Here is a 21,580-nt window from a genome sequence, read left to right on the forward strand (position 1 = left end):
ACTAAAACTCACCAAATTACTTTTACAAGACGCTCTGTCATCTTCGATCATCCTTTGTATCCGTATGGCTCCCGTATCCCTGAACATGATACAGTCAGGTTTCTAGGCCTTCTCTTTGACCATAGGTTACCCTGGAAACCTCACATTACCTCTCTGAAGGCAACTTATCACAGCCGGCTGAACCTTCTTAAAACCCTTGCTCATCTTTCATGGGGAGTTGGTCGTCGAACTCACCTTCGCCTACATTCAGCCCTTATTTTATCGAAACTCGATTATGGTGACCAGATCTATTCAGCGGCCTCTCCTGCTACTCTCTCTAGCCTTAACCCCATCCATCACCAAGGATTATGTTTATGCCTTGGTGCTTTTCGCTCTTTCCCTTGTTGAGAGCCTCTATGCAGAAGCGAATGTTCCATCCTTGTCTGATCGCCGTGATGCCCATTGCCTTCGCTACTATGCATGCTTTCACGATCTCCGCAGTCCTTCCATTTATAGAATGGTCACTGATATTAGTAGACATTCTTTATTTGTTCACCGCCCCTGTTTGCTCCGTCCCTTCTCTCTTCGCCTACATTCGCTCTTGTCTTCCCTTCAGTTACCGCCTTTATATGTTCATGTAGCATCTCACTTTTCCCTACCCCCCTGGGAAGTTCCAGCTGTTCGGGTCTGTTCTTTCTCACTCCCTTGCTCGAAACCCCAACTGCCTATGGTTGCTTCCCGCTCTCTTTTTCTTGACCACTTCCACTCTCATTCTCATGCCATCGCAGTGTACACAGATGGCTCTAAGTCTTCTGATGGCGTCGGACTCGCAGCAGTGTTTCTGGACAGCGTCGTGCGAGGGCCTTTACTATCTTTGGCTAGCATTTTTACTACTGAATTGTATGCTATTCTTGCAGCACTAATTCGTATCGCATCAATGCCTGTGTCATCATTTGTGGTTGTCTCAGACTCCCTTAGTGCTCTACAGGATATACAGAAATTTGATACACCTCACCCCCTAGTTCTCCGTTTCCAACATTGGCTATGCCGTGTCTCTACCAGGCATAAAGATATTGTTCTTTGTTGGATCCCTGGTCATGTTGACGTACAGGGCAATGAACAGGCAGACACTGCTGCATGGTCAGCAGTACATGACCTACCAATTTCATATAGGTGTTCCATTTACGGACTATTTTGCTGTAATAGCTACCCACTTCACACCCGTTGGCAACAACGTTGGTCAACTCTACTCGGTAACAAACTTCATTCTATTAAACCGAGCATAGGTTACTGGTCATCTTCTTGTCATCAGTGTCGAGGTTGGGAGACTACTCCCAGCCTTCGCAATGGCCACACTCGTCTTACTCATGGGTATCTCATGGAGAGGCACCCTGTTCCTCTCTGTGAGCAGTGTCGAGTTCCAGTATCGATTAGCCACATTCTGTTGGACTGCCTTCTCTATCAACGAGCACGCAGAATTTACCTCCAACGTCGTCTTCGTTCTACTACTCTCTCTTTACCTTCCCTTCTTGCTGATGGACCCTCCTTTAATCCTGACTCTCTCATTGACTTCTTGACAACGACTGATTTACTCCACAAACTCTGATGATGATACCTTTCGCACTCCCCTCAGCCCTTTCTACCTCAATCTCTTGCTGCCCTCTACCCTTTCACCATCCACTGCCCCGCTGTTCTCTGTAACCTATTACTCATTTATCTCCCTTTTGCCACCTGATACCCTCGCTTCCTGCCCTGCAGCGCTGTATAGCCCTTGTGGTTTAGCACTTCTTTTTTATAATAATAATAATAATAATAATAATAATAATAAGAATACCCAGTAAATAAAGGAATATCTCTCATCACCATCTCCTTTCCGAAGTCCCCGTCACAGATTGGCAGTTTGTAATACCTCATGTGTTTTACCCAATTAGTGTGATGTAATGTAACAAAGAAACATAACTAGTTTTTGTTCCCCTTATAGTGTATAGCTATCATATAGAGTAGGGTAGCACACTGAAAAGGTTTCGACAAGTAGTCTCTCACTCGGGTTCCTGCTATTTAACTGTGGTATAAATATTGTTAAAAGCTTCCTCTATGTAACTAACATTTAGCGTAGGGTAGCAACAGACTGCGGGTGTTCCCATTATGTAAGTATACTATGTTGTAATGTAATCGCACACTGCGAGTGTCCTGACTATATAAGAAGGGCAAGAAGGGTACCCGAACAGTGTATCTACCATAGTGTGTAAGGTAGCAGCACATTGCGGGTGCTGTTAACTCTGTTTAAAGTATTTCCTCTCATTCAGTGCATCGATGATTAGGTGGAAGGCAAAGGAAGCAGAGGAGAGGAAAAATGAAAAGTAATTTGAAGAAGGAAAGGAGGAAGAAGAGAACGATGACGTGGTGAATGAAGAGAATCACGATAAAAGAAAATAGAGGGTGCAAAAAGATGTGGTTTAAAACACAGTGTGACTTTGTAAATGGTCCAAGTCGGACCGAAAGGTTGTCGTATGTGCCTCTCTCCTATGTGCGGATTATTTGTATACTGTTGCTGTCATGGTATTGTGCCTTTTTTGTTCTCATAGTGGTTTAAAGAAATAAAAAAGTATGAGAAGCCGAAACAGAGGGAATACGAGGATGAATGAGAGGGAGAAGGAAGAAGAGTAGAAGGTGGATCATGTGGATGGGCTGAAGATGGAAGAAGAGGTAGGAGAAAGAAGAGGGTGAGGAGGAGGGCGAAAAGGTAAAACTGGCGGTATAGAAGAGTACGTAGGATAAAGAACAGAGAAAGAATGAGGAATGGCTGGAGGGGGTGAATATGGAGGAGAAGGAGAAGATGAGGAGGGGATGAGACAGGAAAGAAGTAATAAGTGGAGGCTAAGGAGACTGAATGGACAGGAGGAGGAAGAAAGGTGGATGATGAAGATGAAAGCAGGAAAAGGCGGTAGACGGGGAGAAGGCAGAAGAGGATGTGGTAGAGGAGACAGATTAGGAGTCAGAGGTGGTGGAGGATTAGGATTAAGAAAAGAAGGATGCCGAGTAGGAGGCAAAGAAGGACAAGGAGCCAGAGATGGAGGCTCAGTAGGAGGTACGGCAGGTAGAAGATTAGAAATGGGATTAATTAAGAGGAGGTGGAGGAGCAGGAAGAACAGTAGGAGGGTCGACCCTCTGCGTCATGCCTAACAATTTCTTTTTGTTTCATCTCGAGGCTGATCAGTCATTAACTACCGTTTGTATTTACCAACACTTATTCTTCATCAAAAAAAAAAAAAAAAAACATTGGAAAAGGTTGATGGAGAATTGAGGCATCCGCTGAAAGAAGAAAAATGTGTCAGTAAAGCCGTAACGAAAAGAAAAATTCAAATTCAAATTCAAAAGAATGGCAAAACGCCTAGAGCATTGGAAGACAATGATTGTACACGAGTCTGCATTGTACCCTGATTCAACACAACCGCATTGTCTAATGCATCGTCGAAGTTGTGGTTGTGATGTTGGAGACGTCAGTTGTTAAGTAGCGTAGGCCCGCTGAAGGCCTGCCAGCCTATGCTAGGTTTGCTTCCTTCTTCTAATAAGATGCGAGCTAAGGGTGTGGATAAAACAAACATTCCATTATCTTGTTCTGTTGTGTTAGCAAATTTAATGGACAATGATTGAAGTCACTCGTGGCGAAGTGTTTCCTCAATAAATATCTGGCACCGAGCATTGTTTACCTTGTAGACACTTCACACATATTTATGTTCCTGCAATCATATTGGGATATTTCTTGCAGTTTCCCCGTTGTAGACAGCATCACACCCTCCACACTGAACACTGTAAACTCTGGCGTCTTCTGGCTCCACTATTATCGTGGGACCCCTCGTGATGTCTTGCCGGTCTTGGTTGTGAATTGTGCCACATCTGTGTTCGATTTTCGTTAAAGTTAACTGTGTTTCCGGTCATCAGTACCTGACCACCCCAGCTGTGGTTCGTACAGTGGATTCCATGCAGTCGGCAGTAACAAACTAGTTGCTAAAGCCCTGATCCACCGTAAAGCCCGGTCATGGACCGAGCCGCGGGGGCGTTGACCTCCGGAACACCTTCCAAGTAGACTCCAAGAAGAGGAGATGATTCTCCTGCATACTGTGACATTCTGGGTTGCAGACTCTTGAGTATTTTCTCTATTTTTCCATTACTGTGGAATATTACTGAGGATACTGCAGAATGACAATAATACTTTCTATGTAGCCTTCTTCTATTTTGAACAAAATAAAATAATTTGCTTTAGATTTCCTTTCAATAGCATCTAATCCCATACAAAGAGAGAGAGAGAGAGAAAGAGAGAGAGAGAGAGAGAGAGAGAGACAGAGAGACAGAGAGACAGAGAGACAGAGAGACAGAGAGACAGAGAGACAGAGAGAGAGAGAGAGAGAGAGAGAGAGAGAGAGAGATGGAGATGGAGATGTCGTGTAACTGCATTTGTTGCATGCAAAACAACATAAAATGAATTTACGAGTTCCAGTAAAGACCTATTTTCAAATATATTCAGGGATTACCATGTATGTATGTATGTGGAACATTTTATGTGCTGTTGTATTTGCATACACAATGATATACAGATATGCATACACATGTTTACACAGACACGCACACACACACACACACACACACACACACACACACACACACACACACACACACACACACACACACACACACACAAATGCACAGTCAGTGGAGAAGTCCAAGGCTTAAGGGATCAGAGGAAAACGGTCCTGGTAAGGGAGAATGAATGGAAGAGCAATGTAAATGGATGAAACAAGAATGCGAGATTAAACTAGGTGAGCTGTCTGTGAAAATGGAGAAGAGGATGGAGGCAGAGAAGAAGAAATGTGAGTCACAAGCTGAAGCTGCAGAAGCCAGAATGTGGGCCCTAGAATACAAGGTAACTATGCTGAAGTGAGTTAAAGTGCTATTGGCCAGAGGAGACATGGCATATGAAGCAAGTTTTCCCGTATTTACTAAACGAGGAGCCCAACAGAAAGGAAAGAGACAAGACTTATGCTAAGGCCCTATCAGTCCGACAAGGCCGAGGAATATAGGAGAGACATTAGGAGAGGGATAGCAATAAGTAAGGGGGGGGGAGAAGGCAGAGAAGGAGACAGGTCCCATGCAGAGGTATGACCATGCCACCAAGAGTTACAGGAAAAAATAAAGGTGACAATGGCTATGTACAACTGTGACCCAGAGACATAGAGGAAAAGACAATGGGAGGAGGAGAGAGAGAAGTCAGTGTTTATTCATAGGCTTCAGGAGAGTGAAGGGAGTACACATAATGATAGACGGCAGATAGAAAAACTGGAGATTGAAAATAACCAAAAACATGGGCGAGGAGGACATGATGGGTATAATAAATTTTCAGAGAATGGGAGGATATCTGAAGGGGAAAAATCAGCCAGTCAAACTGATTTTCAAGACAGAAATGGTGCAGAACATGATCCTGGAAGAAAAAAACACAGCTGAAGGAATCATCAACATAACAGAGGGTGTTCCTAGACCACAAGAAAATAGCAGAATGACAGCAGCTTCGGGAAAGACACAAAACCGAAAGGGGCTTGGAAGAGCAACAAGGAGAGTCAGCAGAGGACAACCAGAGCAGGGCAGAGCAACAACTGCAAGGACACACACAACCATTTTCAGAACCCCACAGCTAAATACACTATCCTAACACAGACCACAATCCACACTTATAGGCCTCACCCCACAATACACTGTAGAATCCCACAGCACACTGCCAGGTCCCCCGCCTCCACTGACTCCCCCCCGGATCAGAGTATTGGAACGGAAACTGATGGTATGATGCACCAACAGTGAGGGAGTGGCACTAAAGAATCGAAAAGGCATCACCGAACATCATAACTCTCACCGAAACCAAGCTCACAGGAATGATAACAGATGTCATCTTTTCAACGGGAAATCAGATCTTGAGGAAAGACAGAGGGAACAGAGAGTGTGGGGGAGTGGCACTACTCATCAAAAACCAATGAGATTTTCATGAACTGGAGAGAGGAGACGGAGGAGAAGAGACTTCACAAGTGGAACACTTTAGTCTGGATGTCCCAAGGTGGTAATTGCAGTGATGTGTAACCCACCACAGAGCAGCAGGAGGCCAAGGCAGGAATATGACGAGAGTAACAGAGTGATAGTTCACACAAGTGGCCAGAAGGGCTCGTGTGAGCAAGGCAAAGCTCATGATTGTGAGTGACTTCATTCACAAAGAAATTGACTGGGAGAACCTGGAGGCATATGCGAGCCCAGAATTGTGAAGGGCTAAGATGGAGGTGGTACTGGGCAATCTCATGTACCAACACGTAAGGAATACTTCGAGAGAGAGAGAGAGAGAGAGAGAGAGAGAGAGAGAGAGAGAGAGAGGAGAGGATGAACCAGCAAGACTGGACCTAGTATTCAGCTTGAGTAGCACAATATTGAGGACATCACATAGGAAAGACCCCTCAGGACCAGTGACCACGTGGTTTTGAGCTTCGAATACATAGTTACAAGTGGAGAGGGCAGCAGGAAGGGCAGAACAAATGAAACCAAACTACAAGAGAGGTGACTATACAGGCATGAAGAATTTGCTGCGTGAAGTTCAGTGGGACATAACACTGGAAGGGAAATCAGTAAATAAGATGATGGAATATATGACAACAATATGCAAAGAAGCTGAGGAAAGGTTTGTACACAAAGGACACAGAAATAACCAGAAGGCCAGGATGAGACCTTGGTTCACCCAAAGGTGCAGAGAAGCCAAAACTAAGTGTGCTAGAGAATGGAAAAAGTATAGAAGACAAAGGACACAGGAGAATAAGGAGAGCAGTCATAGATGCAGAAATGAATATGCACAGGTAAGAAGGGAGGCCCAAAGACAATACGAAAATGATGTTACTGTACAACAGGAGGACAACAGCAGTCAAATATGAGATAATCAGGCTGAGGAAGGAAGGAGGGAAGATCACAAGAAACGACCGAGAAGTATACGAGGAGCTCAACATGAGATTCAAAGATGTGTTCACAGAGAAGACAGAAGGGACTCCAGAAAGATGTAAAGGTGGGGTACATCGAGGAAGAAGTGAAGAGGCTGCTATGCAAGCTAGATACCTCAAAGGCGATGAGGCCAGATAACATGTCTGTGGGTCCTGAGAGAGGGAGCAGAGGCGCTATGTATGCCACAAACAACAATCTTCAACATATCTATCAAAACAGGGCGACTATCTGAGGTATGGAAGACAGCAAATATAGTCCCAGTTTTTAAAAAAGGAGATGGACACGAAGCATTAAACTACAGACCAGTGTCACTGACATGTATAGTATGCAAAGCCATGGAGAAATTTATCAGGAAAAGAGTAGTGGAGCACCAAGACAGGAATGAACTTATCAGCGACAGCCTTTTCAGGGACAGGAAATCCTGTGCAACAAACCTACTGGAGTTCTATGACAGGGTGACTGCAGTAAGACAAGAGAGAGAGGGGTGGGTGGCTTGCATCTTCTTAGACTGTAAGGCGTTTCACATAGGTTCACACAAGAGATTAGTGCAAAAGCTGGAGGACCAAGCAGGGATAACATGGAAGGCACTGCAATAGGTCAGGGAATACTTGTCAGGAAGACAAGAGTGAGTCATGGTAATTGGTGAGGTGTGAGAGTGGGCGCCTGTGACGAGCGGGGTTCCACAGGGGTCAGTCCAAGGACCAGTGCTGTTTCTGGTATTTGTGAACGACATGACAGAAGGAATAGACTCAGAAGTGTCCCTGTTTGCAGACGATGTGAAGTTCTTGAGAAGAATTCAATCGGACGAGGACCAGGCAGAACTACAAAGTGACCTGGACAGGCTGCAGGCCTGATCCAGCAACTGGCTCCTGGAGTTCAACCCCACCAAGTGTCACATCATAAAGATTGGGGAAAAGCAAAGAAGACCGCAGATGGAGTACAGTCTAGAGAGCCAGAGACTACAAACCTAATTCATGGAAAAGAACCTTAGGGTGAGTATAACACCAGGCACATCTCCTGAGACGCACATCAACCAAATAACTGCCGCAGTATACAGGCACCTAGCAAACCTAAGAACAGCGTTCTGACATCTTAATAAGGAATCGTTCAGGACCTTGTACACTGTGTATGCTAGGCCTATATTGGAGTATGCAGCACCAGTTTGGAACCCACACCTACCCAAGCACATAAGAAAACTAGAGAAAGTGCAAAGTTTTGCAACCAGACTAGTCCTGGAGCTAAGAGGCATGTCCAATGAGGAGAGGTTAAGGGAAATCGACCTGACGACACTGGAGGACAGGAGAAATAGAGGTATATGATAACGACATTTAAAATACTGAGAGGAATCGACAAGTTGGACAAAGACAGGATGTTCCAGAGATGAGACACAGCAACAAGGGGTCACAATTCTAAGTTGAGGACTGAGATGAGTCACAGGGATGTTAGGAAGTATTTCTTCAGTCACAGAGTTGTTAGGAAGTGTAATAGTATGATATGTGATGTAGTGGAGGCAGGATCCATGCATAACTTTAAGAAGAGGTATGATAAAGCTAATGGAGCAGGAAGAGTGACCTAGAAACAACCAGTAAAGAGGCGGGGCCAGGAGCTATGATTCGACCCCTGCAACCACAACTAGACGCGTACACACACACACACACACACACACACACACACACACACACACACACACACACACACACACACACACACACACACACACACACACACACACACACACACACGCGCGCACGCGCACACGCACACAAAACGGCCATACCACGTTGAACGCAGTTTCTCGTCCGACCAGCGAAGTTAAAACAACATAGGGTTTGGTTAGTACTTCGATGAGTGACCGCCTGGGAACTCCAAATTCTGTTGACATAAATCTTTGGCGGGGCCAGGAGCTATGAATCGACCCCTGCAACCAAAAATGGGTGAACACAGATTACTGTACAATTTATAGTTTGTACACTGGAATAAGAATCATTGTACGACTTTTCTACATAAATTGTAGTGTTATTTTTTCTTAATAAACTCCTTTGACTTAGGAACTATATAACTTGGATTTATTTACGCAGTGGATGTGAAATTTAACATTAAAAGCATTTTAACTGTAATAATGTTAATGTTTTATACAATTAATTCCCCAGGATAGCAGCAAGTTTGTAATGTTATATGTTCAGTATATTGAAATTGATGTCTGTAACCTCTAGTTGCTATGTTACCTAAATTTCCGCTTTTCCTTCTAGGTCCAGCTGTGCTGTGTCTAGGACTAGCAACTCGCTCAGCAGGACTTCAGCAACACCGAGCCCTCAGTTTAGCCAGAGGAAACTCCCACTCTTATCGCTCCTACCCTTCTTCCTCTTCTCCCTCTTCCTCCACCTCCTACAGGAATAGGAGCCCGGAGAAGGGAGTAGATACCCTCAGTATGGATCACGAGCTGGGCAGGGGTAACACCCACCTCACACTCTATGGTATAGAAGTGCCAGTATACAAGTTCAGGGGAGAGGATGCGGAACTCAAGTGTCGCTATGACCGCGGTACTGACCCGCTATACTCAGTCAAGTGGTATAAGGACGATCGAGAGTTCTACCGGTAGGTAATTATCAGTTCTTCCTCAGCATACAGTCTCATTCTTATGACTTATGGACGTAGGATCGAGCCTCTACATGGGTTTAATACAACATATTATCACAATAATATTGCAAACGTGGGTCTAGGTTCCATTACACAAGTCCGCAAAAAAAAAAAAAATAGGAACGTTAAAATTTTCTAGCTTGTGTGGGTTAGTTGCCTAAATCAGACATATCATGGTCAATAATTTGATCTCGTCATTTTCCAAGCTGGACAAACTTTAAGGTGAATGTCATATCTTCAAATCAGTTTGTTATCAACTGGTCTCTGTGGAGTCAAAATATATTCAGGAGGACCAGAAACTCGAATAGAGCCTATTCTTTTTTTTGTTGTTTTGTTCAATCAGTAGTTTATTCTTTATCTGTATACACTGTCTTTCAACGATGTTCATTGCACCAGGTCTTAGAACACTGTTGCCTCTCTCTTGTCAACCATTCATATCCTTGTGAGCTGGAAAAGTGAACTAATTTGTTTCCAGTAATACCTGGAGAGCCAAGCTGAAGACACTGGAACGGCAAGCACTCACAGGGGGTAGTTCAAGCAGTAAACTTTAATCTTATCTCAATATATATATATATATGTCGTGCCGAATAGGCAGAACTTGCGATCTTGGCTTAAATAGCAACGCTCATCTTGCCATATAGGACAAGCGAAAATTTGTGTATGCAATAATTTCGCCAAAATCATTCTGAACCTAAGGAAAAAAATATATTTCACTGTGTTTGTTTAGTATTAAATTATTGTAAACAAATCTAAAATATATTTAGTTGGGTTATGCTAAAATAAATTGCGCTTGTTATAATAAGGTTAGGTAAGTTTTCTAAGTTCCTTTTGGTGCAAAATTAAAAATTTTTACATCAACATTAACGAAAAAATTTTATCTTTAAACGTATAGGAGAAAATTTTAGAAAGGACTTATTTTAAATGAGTTCTTGCTAATTAACCAGTTTTACCTATTTAGCATGACACACACACACACACACACACACACACACACACACACACACACATATATATATATATATATATATATATATATATATATATATATATATATATATATATATATATATATATATATATATATATATATATATATATATGCGCAATAAGATCAGAGTAAACAGGTGATTTTAAAATATACAAAACAACCACTGTGAAAGAGTAGTGAGATTCCAAGTGCTTTCGTGACTTCTCACATTGACAATGTGAGTAGTCACGAAAGCGCTAGGAATTTCACTACTCTTTCACAGTGGTTGTTTTGCATATATATATAAGTAGTGCTGAAGGCGGCTGAGTGGCTCCTGTGGCTGAGTGGCTCCTTTTCCTGAGTGGCTCCCTTTCCTGAGCGGACTCCTTTTCACATCTATATGCTAATGACCTTGACCTCGCCCTCAACCCCCACCCACGACCCCCCACCCACGAACCCTACCCACGACCCCCACCCATGACCCAACCCTCAACCCCACCCACGACCCCCCACCCACGACACCCACCCACGACCCCCACCCACGACCCCCACCCATGAACCCCACCCATAACCCAACCCTCAACCCCCACCCACGACCCCCCACCCACGACCCCCACCCACGACCCCCACCCACGACCCCCACCCATGACCCCACCCATGTCCCCACCCACGACCCCCCACCCACGAACCCCACCCACGACCCCCACCCACGACCCCCACCCACGATCCCCACCCTCGACCACCTCACCCTCAACCTCCACCCACGCCTGCCCGACCGGCGCCCCACTCGCGCGTCTGCCCTCGCGCCCGCCAGCGCCTTCTGCAGCGTCGTCCGGATCGCCCCCGCTCCCCGAATTTTTTTCCGATTTTTTTCGAATTTTTTTTGAATTTCATTTTCTTATGATCTCCTCGGATCAAATTTTTGAGGTTCCCCCTCCCACTTTCACCCCATCCCAATTTTTTCGATTTTTTTTTTCTGAATTTCATTTTCTTATGATCTCCTCGGATCAAGTTTTTTGGATTCCCCCCTCTGGGGGTAAGCATTCAAAATGGACTCCCACTTGCATCCCAAGTATTTCTCCTCCATCTCCTTGGATCAAGTTTTTCTCGATAATACAAAGACTCCAATTCCTCGGATCAAATTTTTCTCGAAATCAAAGACTCCATTTCCTCGGATCAAGGTTTTCTCGATAATACGAAGACTCCATCTCCTTGGATCAAGTTTTTGGATTCTCCCCTATGGGGGTAAGCATTCAAATGAACTCCTCCTATGGGGCATGGTACTTTCTCTTACTACAGCTCTAAACAAGTGTGACGTCACCCCACCTGTGTTTACTCGGCAGTCAGTGACGTCACGTGATGACCTCACACATACAGGCTGAATCTTGTCGACTTCCCCCTATGTCAGTGACGTCACGTGATGACCCCACACACACAGGCTGAATCTTGTCGACCTCCCCCTACACATTTTTCACTCTTAACCCAGGATAACCCAAATAATTTCACATTTTTTTCGTTAATACCCACAACAATCCACAATTTCTTTACAAAATACAACACAAATCTAGATATTTTTCTCGTTTTAACTATTTCATCAGAAAAAGTCACCACAACACTTACAACTTATAACCACTTTTCGATAAATTCACTAGTCACAATTTTACATATTACGAAGTTAATACGCACACACACCTCACTTTACTTTGAACACCTTCAAAACACTCTAATAAATCATTTGAATACTCACAAAAATACCTTTGAACATTTCCAAACAACACTGAAACACTTCCAAAATATCATTTTGAGTACTCCCAAATACACCACTGAATACTACTAAAACACCACTGAATACAGTCAAAACACCATCAAAATCACCATAAATTAAGATCAACATAACAGACTAACACCCATTTTCACACAAATCCCCTCAAATCACTATAACCAAGAGGATTACCAATTTCTATGAGTACACTCACCTCCAACTAAGATATAACATGAGTGCAAACAACATGAACACAATCCAAACACACACGAACACTTATAACAGAATCACTTCTTTTTCGGTATCACTAGTTCGACAACAACGCCCACAACCCAAAACACCCACATCCCACAACACCCACATCCCACAACACCCACATCCCACAACACCCACATCCCACAACACCCACAACAACCCACAACTTATAACCACTTTTTCGGTATCTCTAGTTCGACAACAACGCCCACAACCCACAACACCCACATCCCACAACACCCACATCCCACAACACCCACATCCCACAATTTTTTCTCGTTTTAACTAATTTCATCAGAAAAAGTCACAACAACAACCCACAACTTATAACCACTTTTTCGGTATCTCTAGTTCGACAACGCCCACATCCCACAACACCCACATCCCACAACACCCACAACCCACAATTTTTTCTCGTTTTAACTAATTTCATCAGAAAAAGTCACAACAGCTTATAACATCTTTTTCGGCCACACTAGTTCCACAACAATACCCACAACCCACAACCCACAACACCCACAACAACAACCTACTTATAACATCTTTTTCGATATCTCTAGTTCGACAACAACACCCACATCCCACAACACCCACATAAGAACATAAGAAAGGAGGAACACTGCAGGAGGCCCGTTGGCCCATACTAGGCAGGTCCTTTACAATTCATCCCACTAACAAAACATTTGCTCAACCCAATTTTCAATGCCACCCAAGAAATAAGCTCTGACGTGAAAGTCCCACTCAAATCCAACTCCTCCCACTCATGTACTTATTCCACAACACCCACAACCCACAACACTCTCAACCCACAATTTTTTCTCGTTTTAACTAATTTCATCAGAAAAAGTCACAACAACAACCCACTTATAACATCTTTCTGGGTATCTCTAGTTCGACAACAATACCCACAACCCACGACACCCACAACCCACAACCCACATCATCCTCAACAACAACACACTTATAACGTCTTTTCGGTATCTCTAGTTAGACAACAACACCCACAACCCACAACACCCACAACCCACGATTTTTTTCTCGTTTATACTAATTTCATCACAAAAAGTCACATCAACAACCCACAATTTATAACCACTTTTTAGGCATCACTAGTTCTACAACAACACCCACAACCCCCAACACCCCACAACCCACATCACCCACAAAAACAACCCACTTATATCATATTTTTTGGTATCTCTATTTCGACTACATTACCCACAACCCTCATCACTTACCAATTTATTCACAATTTATTCGATACAAATTTTTCCCCTTCTTTTTACTGAATCTTAAATGTAATACACATTCCTCTTTACATTACTAAAATTCTAATAAAATCCTCTCCATACCCATCTCCTTGTATCCACATAAATTGATATTATGCTCACAACAAATATTCTCACTACCCAACTACTGCGACATGTTTCAACACTCTTCATTCTTTTCCAATATATCATAACTTTTCAATTCTGTAATTTCTTTTTAAAATATTCACATATTACCTTTATTTTCAGTAAAATCTCCCCATATTTCATTAAATTTCTAATACAACCCTCCCCATACCCCTCTCCATCTCACCCACATTTCTTTACATCCACTCACCCATCTCCCAACACACCTCTTCTGAACACACACAAAAATCACATTTCACATCCACAAATGCATCTCATCACCCATCTCAAATCCACTAAAATCACTGTAACCAAGATATTCACAAAACTCTATGACCACCTAACACACACACACACACACACACACACACGCACACACACACACACACACACACACACACGCGGGGTCCCACAGGGGTCGGTCCTAGGACCAGTGCTAATTTTGGTATATGTGAACGACATGATAGAAGGGTTAGGCTCAGAGGTGTCCCTGTTCGCAGATGATGTGAAGTTAATGAGGAGAATTAAATCTGATGAGGACCAGGCAGGACTCAAAGAGATTCCTGGACAGACTGGACACCTGGTCCAGCAAATGGCTTCTCGAATTTAATCCTGCCAAATGCAAAGTCATGAAGATGGGGGAGGGGCACAGAATAACCACAGACAGAGTATAGGCTAGGTGGCCAAAGACTGCAAGCCTCACTCAAGGGAGAAAGATCTTGGGTGAGTATAACACCGACATGTCTCCGGAAGCACACATCAATCAGATAACTGCTGCAGCATGGGCGCCTGGCAAACCTGAGAACAGCATTCCGATACCTTAGTAATGGAATCATTCAAGACACTGTACACTGTGTATGTGGCCCATACTGAGTATGCAGCACTGTTTGGAACCCGCACTTGATAAAGCACGTCAAGAAACTAGAGAAAGTACAAAGGTTTGCGACAAGGTTAGTTCCGGGAGCTAAGGGGAATGTCCCTGAGAGGAAAGATTAAGGAAATCGGCCTGACCACACTGGAGGAGACAGGAGGGTCAGGGGAGACATGATAACGACATATAAAATACTGCGTGGAATAGACAAGGTGGACAAAGACAGGATGTTCCAGGAGGGGACACAGAAACAAGAGGTCACAATTGGAAGTTGAAGACACAAATGAGCAGAGAGATAGTAGGAAGTATTTCTTCAGTCATAGAGTTGTAAGGCAGTGGAATAGCCTATAAAATGACGTAGTGGAGGCAGGAACCATACACAGTTTTAAGACGAGGTTTGATAAAGCTCATGGAGCGGGGAGAGAGAGGGCCTAGTAGCAACCGGTGACGAGGCGGGGCCAGGAGCTAGGACTCGACCCCTGCAACCACAAATAGGTGAGTACAAATAGGTGAGTACACACACACACACACACCTAATCGACATGTGCCTAGGACAAAATGGTAACTAACACCTCACTTTGAACACCTTCAAAACACTCTCATACATCATTTGAGACCACCTTTTCTCAATATCTCTTAAGAAATATTCTCTCATCCACAACCTTTTTCATCTCACTACAGAACAACCCCAAGATTACTTCGAACACTCTCATAAATCATTTGAATACTCACATAAACACCTTTGAACATTTCCAAACAACACTGAAGCACTTCCAAAATATCATTTTGAATACTCCCAAATAAGATTTATCATCTCTAATTTATCTACACTTACACATTTCATTAACTGAAATTACAACTCATCCACCATACTACTCCCTCAGTCTCCAGACTTTACAACATTATCACAAAAACTAACTCAGACACTTATGACATGAGACATTTTACCAAAACTAACACAAACACATATCTGTTATATCTCCATTATCTAAGATCACCACAATCAAGACGTCTGCCAAATTCTATAACCCCACCACTAAGATCACACATTTTTCGAACACATTCTCTTAAAACATCATCATAACGAAGATCACTAAAACTTTCTATACTTTTACTAAGATCACATAACATTGTCTTCTCTAACTCACCCACCAATTTACCTTTTCATTCACACTTACACATTTCATTAACCGAAATTACATCTCATCCACCAAACTCCTCCCTCATTCTCCAGACTTTACAACATTAGCACACAAGAAAAACTAACTCATACACTTATGTCATGAGACATTACCATAACTAACACCACACTGACTAACTTTGAAGACCAACCTGAACATCACCAAAACACCACTGATCATCTTCAAAAATACTCTGCACATCATTTGAACACCTTCAAAAACCACCTCAAACACCTGAATACTCCCAAAACACTACTGATTACTTCCAAATCACCACTGAATACTACCAAAACACCGTCAAAATCACCAGAAACTAAGTTTAACATGACGATCTAACACCCTTTTTATAGAAATCCCCTCAAATCACTATAACCAAGAACTCCCTCCCCATGGGCGCATAAAAAAAAGCATGAACATAAACCTAATTCGCAAACACTTAGTACATGATCACCATCAACTGAAAACATATCTTGTACATACATAAATCTAAGACAACCACCAACAACAATCTCCCATGTTCACTTACCTCAAAAATCACTAATATCACAGAAAACACTCATTTTTATAAACATTCACACAAAAAATCATATTTGACAATATCTAAGCGCACTCACCTCACTACCTATCAACACTCATCACCAAGATCACCAAAATCTAAGATCATGCATCTCAAAACTACTGTGATCACTGAAAACACTTATTTTTTAAACATTCGCACAAAAATAAGACATACACAAAAATACCACGACACTTCCACCAACATTTATAACATAACATGAGCACTATTACATATCACCATCACAAAAAAAAAATAATACACAGACACCCACAACTTATACATTTCAATCACAAATTTAAGACATGAGACATACACACCAAATCTAAGACATTAACCTCCAACTAAGACATACACATCTTAACTAAGACATACACCAAAACCCTACTGACTTATATTGCGGTATGAATATTCATACCACATTTAATTTATCATTTCTCACCTATGTTGCATATCACATTCCTATCCACATCACCCTAAAACATCCTTCCTTATTCATCCGTATATCTCCTAGAGATATTTTAACCCCCTCTGGGACGGCCCATCACGACCGTTAGGAGCCTGAGCAACCATCACCACTCCAACACCACCTACACACTCTGGCTCCTAATGTCGCGATGGGACGTCAAGTAAAATATCTCTAGGAGATATACGGATGAATAAGAAGGATGTTTTAGGGGTGATGAGGATGGGAATGTGATATGCGCATAGGTGAGAATGATAAATGCGGTATGAATATTCATAGCAATGTCAGTATAGGTTTGGGTAGGTCTTAGTTAAGATGTATGCCTTGGTTGGAGGTTACCGTCTTAGATGTGTATGTCTCATGTCTTAAATTTGTGATTGAAATGTATAAGTAATGGGTGTCTGTATTATTTTTTTTTTTTTGTGATGGTGATATGGTAGTGCCTCAATGTTATGTTATAGATGTGGTGGAAGTCGTGGTATTTTTGTGTATGTCTTATTTTTTGTGCGAATGTTTAAAAATAAGTAATTTTCAGTGATCATAGAAGCTGAGATGCATTGATCAGATTTTGGTGATCTTGGTGATGAGTGTTGATAGATGATGGTAAACATGATATGGAATTGGTGATCATGATTTTTGTGTAAATAATTATAAAAATGAGGTTTCTGTGATATTAGTAGTGAACTCGCAAATCTGTAATCGTCGGTTATAGTGTTCTTAGATAATGTAGGGTACAACAGGTTGAAACAAGGTGGTTGGTGTGATGTTACTAACTACCAAGTAAACACAGATGGGAGTGTCGTCACTGGAGGTGACCTCGCCGGTCCTGTGGAGGTGACATCGTGTGTTGGTGGTAGGGAGGTGAGTGCTTTAGATATTGTCAAATATGATTTTTTGTGTGAATGTTTATAAAAATGAGCGTTTTCTGTGATACTAGTGATTTTTGAGGTAAGTGAACATGGGTGATTGTTGTTGGTGGTTGTCTTAGATTATGTGTGTGTACAAGATATGTTTTCAGTTGATGGTGATCATGTACTAAGTGTTTGCGTATTAGGTTTGTGTTCATGCTTTTTTTTATGTGCCCATGGGGAGGGAGTTCTTTGTTATAGTGATTTGAGGGGATTTCTATAAAAAGGGTGTTAGATGGTGATGTTAAATTTAGTTTCTGGTGATTTTGACGGTGTTTTGGTAGTATTCAGTGGTGATTTGGTAGTAACTGTAGGTGGGTTTTGGGAGTATTCGGAGGTGTTTGATGGTGTTTTTTGAAGGTGTTCAAATGATGTGCAGAGTATTTTTTGAAGATGATCAGTGGTGTTTTGGTGATGTTCAGAGTTGGTTCAAAGTTAGTCAGTGTGTTAGTTATGGTAATGTCTCATGACATGAGTGTATGAGTTAGTTTTTTTTGTGTGCTAATGTTGTAAAGTCTGGAGAATGAGGGAGGAGTTTGGTGGATGAGATGTAATTTCGGTTAATGAAATGTGTAAGTGTGAATGAGAATGTAAATTGGTGGTGAGTTAGAGAAGAAAATGTTATGTGATCTTAGTAAAAGTATAGATAGTTTTAGTGATCTTCGTTAAGATGATGATTTAAGAGAATGTGTACAAAAAATGTGTGATCTTAGTGGTGGGGTTATAGAATTTGGCAGACGTCTTGATTGTGGTGATCTTAGATAATGGAGATTTAACAGATATGTGTTTGTGTTAGTTTTGGTAAAATGTCTCATGTCATAAGTGTCTGAGTTAGTTTTTGTGTTAATGTTGTAAAGTCTGGAGACTGAGGGAGTAGTATGGTGGATGAGTTGTAATTTCAGTTAATGAAATGTGTAAGTGTAGATAAAATAGAGATGATAAATCTTATTTGGGAGTATTCAAAATGATATTTTGGAAGTGCTTCAGTGTTGTTTGGAAATGTTCAAAGGTGTTTATGTGAGTATTCAAATGATTTATGAGAGTGTTCGAAGTAATCTTGGGGTTGTTCTGTAGTGAGATGATAAAGGTTGTGGATGAGAGAATATTTCTTTAGAAATATTGAAAAAAGGTGGTCTCAAATGATGTATGAGAGTGTTTTGAAGGTCTTCAAAGTAAAGTGAGGTGTGTGTGTGTGTGTGTGTGTGTGTGTGTGTGTGTGTGTATGTTAGGTGGTCATAGAGTTTTGTGAATATCTTGGTTACAGTGATTTTAATGGATTTGAGATGGGTGATGAGATGCATTTGTGGATGTGAAATGTGATTTTTGTGTGTGTTCAGAAGAGGTGTGTTGGGAGATGGGTGAGTGGATGTAAAGAAATGTGGGTGAGATGGAGAGGGGTATGGGGAGGGTTGTATTAGAAATTTAATGAAATATGGGGAGATTTTACTGAAAATGAAGGTAATATGTGAATATTTTAAAAAGAAATTATAGAATTGAAAAGTTATGATATATTGGAAAAGAATGAAGGGTGTTGAAACATGTCGCAGTAGTTGGGTAGTGAGATTAGTTGTTGTGAGTATAATATCAATTTATGTGGATACAAGGAGATGGGTATGGAGAGGATTTTATTAGAATTTTAGTAATGTAAAGAGGAATGTGTATTACATTTAAGATTCAGTAAAAAGAAGGGGAAAAATTTGTATCGAATAAATTGTGAATAAATTGGTAAGTGATGAGGGTTGTGGGTAATGTAGTCGTAATAGAGATACCAAAAAAATATGAAATAAGTGGGGTTGTTTTGTGGGTGATGGGTTGGGTGTGGGGTTGTTGGTGTTGTTGTCGAACTAGTGATGCCGAAAAAGTGGTTATAAGTTGTGGTTTGTTGATGTGACTTTTTCTGATGAAATTAGTTAAAACGAGAAAAAAAATTGTGGGCTGGGGTGTTGTGGGTTTTGTGGAGGGGTTGTGGGGTGTTGTTGTCGAACTAGAGATACCGAAAAGACGTTATAAGTGCTGTTGTGATGATGTGGGTTGTAGGGGTTGTGGGTGTTGTGGGGTGTGGTATTGTTGTCGAACCAGAGATACCCAAAAAGATGTTATAATGGGTTGTTATTTGACTTTTCTGATGAAATTAGTTAAAATGAGAAAATTAGGTTGTGAGTTGTAGGTTAGGGTGTGTAGGATGAGTGTTGTGGGATGTGGGTGTTGTGGATTGTGGGCGTTGTTGGTCAAACTAGAGATACCTGAAAAGTGGTTATGTTGTGGATGTTGTAGGTGTTGTGGGTTGAGGGTGTTGGGGGATGTGGTGTTGGGGATGTGAAGAAATGTGGGTGAGATGGAGAGGTGGGTATGAGGTTGTATTAAAAAAATTTAATGAAATATGGGGGGATTTTACTGAAAATAAAGGTAATGTGTGAATATTATAAAAGAAATTATAGAAGTCAAAAGTTATGATACACTTGAAAAGATTGGAGTGTGTACAAACATGTCGTAGTAGTTGGGTAGTGAGACTACTTGTTGTGAGCATAATATTAATTTATGTGGATACAAGGAGATGAGTAAGGAGAGGATTTTATTAGAATTTTAGTAATGTAGGGAGGAATGTGTATTACATTTTAAGATTCAATAAAAAAAGAAGGGGAAAATTTGTATCAAATAAATTGTGAATAAATTGGTAAGTGATGAGGGTTGTGGTATTGCTGTCGAACTAGAGATATCGAAAAGATGTTATAAGTGGGCTATTGTGTGTGTTGGGTTAGGGTGTGGTCGAACTAGAGATACCGAAAGATGTTGGAAGTGGGTTGTTATTGTGACTTTTTTCTGATGAAATTAGTTAAAACGAGAAAAAATTGGGGTTGTGGGTGTTGTAGGGTTGTAGGTGTTGTGGGATGTGTTGTGGGAGATGTGGGGTGTTGTTGTCGAACCAGAGATATCGGGAAAAAGATGTTGTAAGTGGGTTGTTGTTGTGTGTTGTTGTAGGGGTGTAGGTGTTTAGGGTTGCGGGTGTTGTGGGTATTAGTGCTAACTAGTGTTGCGAAAAAGATGTTATAAGTGGGTTGTTGTTGACTTTTTCTGATGAAATTAGTTAAAACGAGAAAAAATTGTGGGTTGTAGGGTGTTGGGGTGGGATGTGGGTGTTGTGGGTCAGGGGCGTTGTTGTCTGAACCAGAGATACCCGAAAAAGTGGTTATAAGTTCAGGTTGGGGTTGTGTGGGTGTTTGTGGGTTGTGGGTGTTTGTGGGATGTGGGTGTTTGTGGGATGTGGGTGTTTGTGGGATGTGGGTGTTTGTGGGATGTTTGTGTTTGTGGGATGTGGGTGTTTGGAAGGGGTTGTGGGCCGTTGTCGAACTAGTGATACCGAAAAAAAGAAGTGATTCTGTTATAAGTGTTCGTGTGTGTTTGGATTGTGTTCATGTTTTTTGCACTCATATTATATCTTAGTTGGAGTGTGTACTCCTGTAGTCTTGGTAATCGTCTTGGTTATAGTATTTGAGATTTGAGAAAATGGGTGTTAGTCTGTTATGTTGATCTTAGTTTATGGTGATTTTGATGGTGTTTGACTGTATTCAGTGGTGTTTTTAGTA

At 41.7% G+C, this 21,580-nt stretch overlaps 1 protein-coding gene across 1 annotated transcript in view; it reads left to right on the top strand.

Annotated features, from left to right (window-relative positions):
• The window catches only part of LOC128704253 (uncharacterized), a 475,059-nt gene that overhangs the window by 437,905 nt on the left and 15,574 nt on the right, over positions 1–21,580 (top strand). Inside the window, exon 4 of the mRNA XM_070091732.1 lies at positions 9,249–9,594. Coding sequence (XP_069947833.1) covers positions 9,249–9,594 — 346 coding nt within the window. The remainder of the gene's footprint in view (positions 1–9,248; positions 9,595–21,580) is intronic.

This window comes from Cherax quadricarinatus, chromosome 37 (genome assembly GCF_038502225.1).
Source record: "Cherax quadricarinatus isolate ZL_2023a chromosome 37, ASM3850222v1, whole genome shotgun sequence".
Classification (NCBI taxonomy): domain Eukaryota; kingdom Metazoa; phylum Arthropoda; class Malacostraca; order Decapoda; family Parastacidae; genus Cherax; species Cherax quadricarinatus.